The sequence below is a fragment of the Alligator sinensis genome, unplaced genomic scaffold (genome assembly GCF_000455745.1).
Source record: "Alligator sinensis unplaced genomic scaffold, ASM45574v1 scaffold699_1, whole genome shotgun sequence".
In the NCBI taxonomy this organism is placed as follows: Eukaryota; Metazoa; Chordata; order Crocodylia; family Alligatoridae; genus Alligator; species Alligator sinensis.
Window position 1 is genome coordinate 624,299 of NW_005842359.1, and position 10,642 is coordinate 634,940.

Here is a 10,642-nt window from a genome sequence, read left to right on the forward strand (position 1 = left end):
GCTGCTGCCACCCACGGAGCCCAGTCTGCTTCCAGCAGGGCTTGTAGCCACCCAGCTGCCTGCTGGAAGCAGCCTGGGCTTTGTGGCTGGAAGCAGCTGAGCCTGCCTGACTCCCACCCACTCCAAGCCCAACATATGGTTTTGTATGTTTGTCTGCCTCTGTGTGTCTGTGCGCGCACACATGTGTCTGGTTGCAGATGTGTGTGTGCACGTGTCTGCTCTGGGTGTGTGTTCTGGTTCTCCACGTGCATACGCGTGTCTGGTTCTCTCTCCTCTTATTTATCTCTTTTTTTCCCTCTCTCTTTCATTGCAACATGCTCAACAAAAAAGGGATACAGAACAACAAAGGCAACATTTATGATTATTAAATATACTAATATGCAGTGCATCCTGCCATGCCCCCCCTCTCCCCAATTTTGTTTTTCTGGCATGCTGGCACTCCGGCACCTTCCAAGGTAGACATTGTGGTTTTTTCAGCACTCCAGCCAAAAAACGTTGCCTATCCCTGACCTAGCCTTTCTCCTAATGCTGCAGAAAAGCCAGCTAATAAGGGTGGAAGCATGACCAAACTTGAGTTAGGTTTTGGGTGCTGATGGGAGTGTGGCTAGCAGCCACACCCAAGTAACAACCTAAGTGTTGTTAACCAGTGTTGCAGTAGAAGACATACATACCGGCTGTCAGCAGTATGGTCAGCTTCAAAGCAAACCTCTTGCTGGCTTAGATGCTAAGCTTACCTGGGCCTGCCGAATAAGGCCTACTGGTCAAAGTATCTTCCAGTAAATATGTAATACAATACCCCCCCTACTAGGAGTCATTACCCTTGAAATATAAAACCTTCCTTTGCGGAAGAGAGGCAGTACATAAATTATCTATGTGGCAATAACTGCATTAGCCGATTTTCATTACACTGAGGTCTGGTGGGGAAAAAAATAGTCAAGCCTTTTTGCAACTAAAGCAGATCTGTTCAAGTTGTCTTAAGATGACATTTGCTGCAGATGAAAAGCTAAAAAGTGTTTGAATAGGATTAAATAGCACAAACTTCCACTGGTACCTGTGAAAGCTGGCACCCTGCTTGCCCGGCTGATCATAGAGATAACAGAATGCGACTGACTGAAGGGCTTTCCAAATATCATGCAGGTCTGACAGAATTCTTTTTATGCAAACACTCTGCATACAAATATAGGTTGTAAGATGTATGGTTTTACTTTAAGTGTGGAGGCGTCATGGAATGGTTTCAAATTTATGGCACTGGCAAACAAAGTCTTCTGTTTACGTGCTGGCAATCTAAAGGCAATCTTCATACATGTGGTTGTACCAGCCTGCCTCAGTCACAATTTGTGTGGAAGAACCATCTTATGGGAGTAACAGAAGGAGTTCATTCTCCATCCAGTTTTTAGCCTCTCCATGGACTACAATTAGCAAATTGCATCACAGTAACCCTGCTGCAGAAGTTGGGGCAGAAACCCATTAAACTGGCAGTCCCTACAGGAGATGAATCCTCTGTTAGATGGCAAAATAAAGCTTAACCTCTACTGAGCTGAAGCTGAGCTAGATTCAAACTGGTAACCTATCAATGAAAGGCTACATGGCCCCTTAAAAATGCTGCAAGTATCCCAACTCTAATATATACTAAAAAGATGGGCGCACGTGCCGGGGGGGGGGGGGGGGGGGGGGGAAGTTTTTAAAGACAATATCTTTACATACAAAAACATTCAGCAACTTAAGTGTCTCTGCCAAGCCAAACATACAAAAAGAACAGGAAATGATACCTGAATGAATGATGCACATAATACCCTAAATTTGGCCTTCGCATACATATGCATAACAGTATGGAATATATCAAATAAAGACACTTTCCCCCAAATAGTTTCCCAGTCAGATTTGCATCTAAGATTTTCTGTCCCACAGCATGTAAGATAGATAAGTAACTGGTAGGAAAGAGAGGTTCTTTTCTTGGACCAGTCCAAAAGATACCAAATTTGTTTGCAAATGGGTTTGTTAAATACCACTTACAATCTCAGCTCTGTAAGATGTTATACATACCTTCAAAGTTATGGATCACATAAGTCACTGGTTTACCTCCATCTTTTGGTGTGTACGTCATTTCTACTTTTCCAGGACCAGGAACCACAAAATCTGTTGCTCTGTACTGTAACAAGGGAGATGGGCAAAAAAATTTAAATTAAAAAAAAAAAAAAAAAAAAAAAAAAAAATCAACTTAGTGATTTTACCCAACAGACAGCTGAACAACAAAATAAATTCAATACTCAGATTCTCATGAGATGTTTCTTAATTGATATAAGCATTGCCCATACCAGAAACATGCATCCTAGAGAATAAAAAGACTGTAAAACTTAGTTACAAAAAGAAAAACAAACCCACTCCTCTATCCTCTTTCAAGCTGCCTTGGACAAATGTTGCCATGTTCCTACCTCACATTCTTCTATTAAAACTTTCACTCCCTCACCTAGTTTCCTTGCCGACACTAGCAACTTTTTTGCTCCTTAAACTCTTTTGCAACTTCTCTAGCTCTATGCCTGTTGTCTCCTTTCCCTATTCCCATGATACTTCTTTTACTTTATTCACTCACTTTGGCAGGTTTCCAGTCTTCTGCCTTAGCATCAGACTGTGCACCTCTATTACACTTTCCACTGCCTCAGTTATACAATGCCTTTGGCTTACTTCTTAAAGCTATAAAACAAAATATTATTTTTCCCAAGGCTAAGGCTCAAAGATTTATTTCTGCTGATAGGGACATAGCTAAAATGGTATGGGGAGATCAGAAGGTTAAGTATGCAAGAAATGCCCTATAAGTACTAGTGCTTAGCATCTATTCAACAAACATGTAGCTCTGTTAAACACTTTGCCTCCAGGGATCTTAGAGAACTTTGAAAAGTACAACAGTTCCCATTTCACAGATAGGAATGGTAATGCATGAGATGATGGCACTTTGCATCGCACAGATGTGTGGCTGTGCTGGGAAAAAAGCCCAGGACTTGTGAAATAGTCAGGCTTTGCTGCCTCCCAGTGGCCACATTCATTGGACTGTTGAAGAAATCCCCATAAACACTAAAGTGTCAGTGCCCATTGATCTCTAACAAAAAACTTAATATGAAAGTAAAAATGTGGCAGGTTGATTAAAAACAAACAAAAACACACCCAAAAAACCCAAGTTTCCCTCCTGCTTTTCATCATACATGAAAGACCTATTTATATAATAGAAGCAAATGAGGCTAGTAAGTTGACTACTCTCTCTCTCCCTCCAGAGTCTGACTTATCTCTAGATATTGCCTAAATTTTGATTGTGTGTTTGCAGGGCAGGGGGATGTGGGAAGAGTGGTTCTGCTGCCTGTGTGTGTGTGTGTGTGTGCGCGCGCGCGCGCGCGCGCTGCAGGTAAATGGAATTATACAAACTGAACATCAGAGGACTCTCACAGATTCATCTTACATCAACTCTTACAGTGTTAAGACATAACTGAAAACTGGGGAATGCTTTTCTTTACTATCTGATCTGAGGTCTCCAAGTTAACATTTTCCTAGTCTCCCCAAGCAAACCAAGCCTGATTAACTGTATCCACAGAGTATAATCCTTTTTTCCCCTCTCCTTTTTTAAGAGGCATGTAGTCAGAAATGAAAACGAAAAGTTGTCAAAATGTCTGGTGGAAATAGACATAGCAGAGATTTTGAAACTAAAGTTAGATAATCTGCAACCTGTTCAGAAAACTGCACACCACCACTGAGATGGGAAGAAAGGAAAAGATTTGGGGATACAGTGCATTTTTTGTAGTCACAACTGCATTGGGGTGAGATGAAGTATCTCAGCAGTAGTTGGGAAAGGTATTCTTGCCTCTAGGGTGCTGAAGTAGTCAGAATGATTCTAGGAGTTGGAGCATATGCTACTCTTCAGCACCCAGCCTCTAGCATGGACCTCTGTATATTATAAAAAAAAAATAAAAGTGTAGTAATACTCAGGGGTCTTCGTCATGGACCAAGGTAGTATGCTAGGTATTGTTAAGAATACTAATTAATGTATGTGGAGAAAGGTGGAATGTTCACTGTGATCCGTAAATCACACATAATAAACATAGGATTATGAGATGTCAGACATGTTGGGTGTATAGAATTTGTGCCAGTCCTATTCCCTTGGAATCTTCAGTTGTACATGGTAAAATTTTAAACTAGAAGGACCCTAAAGTAACTCACTTGATCCCCATATGCATGACGGCCAATGACAATGGGTTTCACCCATCCAGTCACCAGTCGGGGGATGTTCTTGCAGATAATAGCTTCCCTGAAGACTGTGCCACCCAGAATGTTACGGATGGTCCCATTGGGAGATTTCCACATTTGTTTCAGCTTGAACTCCTCCACTCTCTTCTCATCGGGGGTTATGGTCGCACACTTGATGCCAACGTTGTACTTCTTTATGGCTTCTGCCGCTTGCACTGTCACTTTGTCATCTGTTGCATCACGATTTTCTATGCCTAAGTCATAGCTACAAGCAAACCCAAAAAAAGAATAAAGCTCGCTTTATAGACTGACCTGATATTTATGGATTTCTAAATTAAATAAGTTTCCCCCCCAACAGATCCCAGAACTCAGTCATAAAACTGATCTGAAAACAGTTCTTCCCTGCATGGCAGCAGGATTTAAACTTGGAGTGAGTACATAGTCTTGACACCACTGTCTTCTTTAAGGATTGTGGCTGTGAGGTCAGGGTAGCTTTAGTTTACGGTAAAGGCTGCCCAGGAGTCCCCATGGCACCAGGGACATATAGATGTGCTGTATCTCCACTTGCCTTGGCCACACACCTCATTCTCAACAAGCTCCACCCACTTTCTTGGCTCCATTCTCCTCCTGTAACCCATGGCAGCACAAATGAAGTTATGGCTAACTTTGTACTGCTTGAACCTTTTCCAAAGGACTTGCTGCAATGGGGCACTTTGCCAGAGATTATAATGGTGTGAACCAGCTTGATACTTGAGTGGATTTGACTCCCCTGCTGTCAGCTTTTTAAGCCTGGGACTAAGACTTCCCTGACGTGACAACAGGGAGCACAGCAGAATTTCAGAACATTAACAGCAAGTGCTAACAGGCTCTCCACCATGTTGTGTCTCAGGAAAACCCACAAACGTTTCTTTGAACAGTGAAGGGTTTCATATTTACTAGACTTGCTACTATTTTATAGCTCTAGAAAAAGGGTGTGTTGCATATTTTGTCCTTGAAGTATAAATAGTTGTGCGTCTCCAAACACAGCATGAACACAGCCATTGTGTTTGGTACCTAACTCGCCCCTTCCTTTTTTAAGAATGAATGCTCTTCTACACACTATGTGCATGTGCAATAAGCTCCAGTGTTTGTCTGCTCAGTCTTGGCACCAGCAAGCTGAAAGTCCTGTCGAGTAGCTGGTTCAGTCTTCAGAACAAAAGTAAACAGCTCTAGAAGTAGGGAAAAGGTCAGGATCATGGGCTGACTAATTAATATAGCACTGAAAACCTTTTATACAGCTAGAAAAACCCTGCATGAATATTGTAGAGTTACTGGGATGGCAGCAATGTCATTTCACACTGCAACATTACAACTCAAAAGTCTTACAATGAGCTATACTACTTGCAAACTAGGAGGAACAGGAAATTTTTGTTATGTTACGGTAAAATAAATATTACAGTCAAGACATTCCTTTTTTATTCTTGTCCTCCTCCACCTATACCTGCAAGATTTTTCTATAAAAGACTTGCTGCTACTGTTTATTGTTCTGGGGTGTGGCAGTGAAGGACAGATACAATTTAGAAAACTGGCAGAAGTGTGATCTTTTAGTTGCAGGCTACTCAGAACAGGGCCCAGTCCCACAAACACCGAGGCAGTTTTTATTCCCATACACCAGCCTCTCTATGCTATTTCCATTGCCTCAGAGGGTAAACAGACCCCTGGAGAGTTCCCCCAAGCACAGCAATGGCATGAAGCCAACTAGGTTAGCCCAATGATGGCCTTTTGAGAAGCCCCCTGTGTTAGGATATGTTGGAGAGAAAACCAGATGCTTTGTGTTCCTGTTATTTTAGGCTTGAAAAGTGTCACGTGGGTAGCTATGCAAGCTGCTCTAGTGATGAAAGCATTATTAGTCCTGGATTTAGAGGGACACAGAGGTGGCTACCTGCACATCCTCTCTGGCCAGGCTGCTACTTCTGTCCCTGTGCCTTCTAAGAGGTATAATGCAGAGATAAGTTTGCATATGCTTGGGCATAGATTGTTAACTGCTGTAAGTAGCCTCAGAAAATGAATGAAAGTATTCACAGGAGCACGATCACAGAGGAGATATTCAAGCTTTCCACCAGAAAATAGTCAACCTGAGTCATTTTTCAAGCTGGGCAGAAGTAAGATCCTAGGAGGGGAGAGCTTCATATGTCATCCCCTACCGCAGTAATTTAAAGGTTAAAAAAAAAAAAAAAAAAAAAAAAGTTCCCAACCCATTCTCAGATAAGCTATAAAGATACACCCCTCCCACCCAATGTCCACTGCATTGTAACGTGACCGATTCTTATAACACTTACTCGAATATTTACTCGAATCTAAGATGATAGATTTGAAGCAGGGGAGAAGAGCCCCTCATCTTAGATTAATGTACAAAGCAGGGCGGGGAAGAGAGGCAGGCAGCTGCTGCGGCTCCGATTCTGGCCCCGAGCCTGGGTCAGGGTCAGAGTCAGAGCCACAGCAGCCTCCTGACCCACCCTCCACTGGCCCTCTGACACCCCCTCCCACCCCCCCCATTACCGTCAGGCACAACTCGACTTTGGCTTGGGCTGGGTTCCCTCAAAGGCACAGAGCACAGGAAAACTGCCCCCTGCCTGGCCCATCAGCAACAACGACACTCCTGCATAACCCAGCAAGGGCCGAGCTTCCACATGCTGTGCTCTGGGAGGGAACAGAGCCTGAGCAACATCTGACAGTACGGGGTGGAGGGAAAGGAGACTGCAAGGGGCTGGAAGGGACAGAGATTGTGGGTAGTGCACAGGTAAAAGGCAGAGGCTTTGGGGGGGGTTCGGGGTGGGGCATGCCAGTGGCAGGGAGGGGGAGGGCAGGAAAGCTGCAGGGGGAAGAAGGGGAGGGGTAGAGGGCAACAGGCCCACCTGACTTCCTCCCCAGCCATCCAGCTGCCCCAGCCAGTGTTTTTACTGCTGTAGCAATGGGGTGGGGATAAATTCAAAGACAACCAATTAGATTCTATACCTGGAACATTATAACAAATTTATAAATTTTCCATACGTAGAATCTAATTACTAGGGGAGGGGGGTCATCTTAAATTCAAGGTTGACTTAGATCTGAGTAAGTGTGGTATATGAGGGTGGTTACCTGTGTACATCCAGATCCACATATGGAAAAATCAGCTTGTCTTTGATCAATTCCCAAATCACCCTGGTCATTTCATCTCCTTGCATCTCCACAACAGACCCTCCATGGATTTTTTTGGACATCTTGAACTAAATAAGATTAAAAAGAAAAGAACATATGGCATGCATATTCAGCCAGGCACACTTCTATGACAAACTGAAGAAACAGAGGTTCCAATAGGGCAAATGCAGACCCTCACAAAGGAAGGAATAAAAAAAAGAGAAGAGCACCAGCCCTTGCAAAACCCCATTTTACTGGCAGAATCCGATTTCCCACATGACTCTGGTGGCATCTCACAGACTTTAATGGAGCTGTTTTGGTTTACACCATTGTATCCATGTGGAAGATTAGACCAAAAAGGTTTGATGCTTATTTCTACCAAGGTCCCATTACACTGGGGCATCAGTAATTTCCCCCCTTTTCAAGGTCTGTGGAGCAATGTAAAAAACCTTCAGTATGAAAGAGATTCATTCGCACAGGCTCTTAACCGTATGAGGCCTCTAACTTATGATGCAGCTGGAGCAAGCAAAAACATGAAGTGATATCCTCGTACAAGTGTTATAATTCTACCAGGAGAATTTCCTTTTTTCCCCCAACAGAAGTGATAAGTGTGCAAGTATTCACTTAATTTTTCCCCCAAGGGAAACATCTTCCAGGTGTCAGACTGAAAGATCTCCTTTGTAAGCATTTCTCTTACAAGAATGAACACTTGTACACTCCACTCCTGATCTGGTCTGGAAGGGGAAGGAAGCAGCAAGAATCACCTTGGGCTGAGGGCTTTACACCCACCTGGACCAGTCTGGCAGGGGAGAGGAGCAGTGGGACAATGCTCCCTACCTCTTCCCCAGACCAGGGAGTGCTTGATTCAGGGAACAGGCTGGGGGCTTTGCCCCCCGTTTCCTCCACTCCAGGGGAGATGAGGGTACTGGCTTTGAAGTGCCTTGCAGGGGAAAAGCTCGCTTCATGTGGTACATGCAGAGCTCTGCACTTGTAGCTTTGAAATATAAAAGAAAAAGCTGGTGCCCACAGCACCATCAGGGCCCCCAGTTTGGGGACCTGGCAGGAGAATTTGCTCTGTTATTCCATCCCACAGGATCAGGAGTGGAGCAGCCAGCTACCTAAGCCTTCTGGGGAAGGCGCAGAGAGCAAGGGAGAGAGGACAGCTTCAGGTTGGATGCCTGTACTGTTTCCTCTCCCAGAACAACTTCTAGCAGGAGAAATGTCTCAAAAGTTTCCCCCACTAGAAATGAACCCGTTTGAGGCCTGTGTTCACCTTACTGGCAAAAAACATTTAAATTCCTGGGCTCTGTTTCTAGCTCTGGAATAAGATGGGAAGAGCGTGTGGCTGACTGGTGGAAGGAGAAGGGGAAAGTAGTGCCAGCACTTACAATTTGATTGTGGATCTCATCATATTTGGTGTTCCACTTAAAGCCTCATCAGCTCCCAAATGCATCTGATTAGGCAAGAATCAGAATGTTCATGGGGTAGGGAGGGGGTGAGAAGGAAAGGCCCAAAAAGCAACACCACCACAACATAGGACTATAATGCTTCCCAAAGACTCAAAGGTTAAAAGACATACGTGAAGATATGTATTTAACCGGGGGTGGGGAAATGTCATGATGGGGAACAGGAAGAAGGAGAAGGCATACCATGATTTTTTTATTTGTTTATTTTTTAATACTTGGGTTTAGCATAATATATTATTTCAATAGAGATCACGTCAGCATGCCTCTAAACACAACGTCACTATGCTTTACAACTGTTTTTAGAGGCAGAGCGGTACAGAAATGTCAAGTTTGTCGTTTTTAAAGTAGCTTCAATCCTAATTCTGACTTGGATGCTTTGCTATTGGGTTAAACACTGGAATAGATTTGTTTTTGGAAAACAACAGATGAATCCTCAAACCATTTGATTCTACCTTCAAATTCAACATTCAAATTTGCACTTTGATCCTTGCCAACAACAACAAAAATTAACTGAGCAAATACTTTATGCTCTACAATCTCTTAGTTACTGCTTCCTGTTAGGCAAGAGCTATGACTTGGCATTTTTTCCCCTTCAAATGCAATCCAATTCTTGTATGTGGTTTTTATTGGTTATTTTAAAGTCCTAAAGTTAGAAAGAAGAAAAACTCAAGGCCCCTGTTCAGTAAAGTTATGTATGGGCAGCGTACGTGTTGATAAATAATCCCACCGACTTTGACAAGACTACTCACAAGAGTAAACTTGAACAGAGGCATAGAAGTTTGCAAGATGAAGCCTTCTATACACTGGTGGGAAGATTGGGGAGGCTGGTCCTCACTTACAGTAGGAAGTCATTATATCAGTAATTCATATTCAACATTCATGTGTCCTTTTTTGATATTTTTCTTTAAATAAAAAAAATATTGAATTACACTCAAATTTTAACAAACTGTGAAATAGTATCAGAATTGTTCCTAAGCATTAACTGAGCTTCTCCAGAACCCTCTGGGGTAGGAAAGGGGTGGCGTACCCCTTTCCAGAGGGGGAAGCACAGGCAGATGGGCTAAGGGACATGCCTACAGTCAGAGAGTTCTGGACTAGAACAGGGAACTCCTGATATCAGTCTTGTGCTCCAACCACTAGGCTATGCATCATTAAGATTATTTACTCCCTTTAAAAGAGAGTCTCAAAAAGTGCTAATAGTTTGCAGCCTTGTGTTAATAAGCTCATCTTGACACACTGATCTGAATAATACTGATCTGAAACATTCTGAAGTTTTATACATAATGTCCAAAGATGGTCTGTCTGCCAATATTAAATATGCCTGCCTAGTGGTTATTAAAAACCACCATATAAAATGGCCATAACCAATACTTTGGCCCAAATCATACTAGCCCATTTATTTAAAAATAAATACCACTCCAGGATCAATATCAGCAGTCAGTGTTAACTGAAGAGCCACATCAGCAAAGATACTGCCAGGTGGTCTCTGGCAACCACTCATGCTTAAAGGAGAAAAAACTATGTACTGCAGAAAAAATCCCCCCTCTAAAATGATAATTCTTTTCCATTTACTCGACCTGCATTTTGAACACTTGGCCATTTATTTGCAATTATCACAGAAACACTTGTATTATTAAAACTGCAGAAACACAGGACGTTGTCTGATTCTTATGCTCACGGAGGTCAGCAGGCTACATGATTTCAATACAAAGCCTGGTTCTAGAGTGGTCCCCACAATTCTATGCGAGCCGGGGGCGAGCCGGGCCCATCTTTGCGCACGCGGGCTGTGG

The 10,642-nt window shown here is 43.1% G+C and overlaps 1 protein-coding gene across 4 annotated transcripts in view; it reads right to left on the reverse strand.

Moving 5' to 3' along the window:
• IDH1 (isocitrate dehydrogenase (NADP(+)) 1, cytosolic) overlaps window positions 1–10,642 on the reverse strand; it is a 33,218-nt gene that overhangs the window by 16,650 nt on the left and 5,926 nt on the right. For 3 of the 4 annotated variants that reach the window (XM_006029133.3, XM_025210579.1, XM_025210580.1), the window contains exons 2-4: window positions 7,348–7,475; window positions 4,204–4,495; window positions 2,044–2,149 (exon numbers count right to left, since the gene is read on the reverse strand). In XM_006029133.3, the coding sequence (XP_006029195.1) occupies window positions 2,044–2,149; window positions 4,204–4,495; window positions 7,348–7,469 (520 nt within the window). In that variant the 5' untranslated portion in view covers window positions 7,470–7,475. Of the gene's footprint in view, window positions 1–2,043; window positions 2,150–4,203; window positions 4,496–7,347; window positions 7,476–10,642 lie in introns of those variants that run through there. The other variant, XM_025210578.1, reaches the window with a different exon arrangement.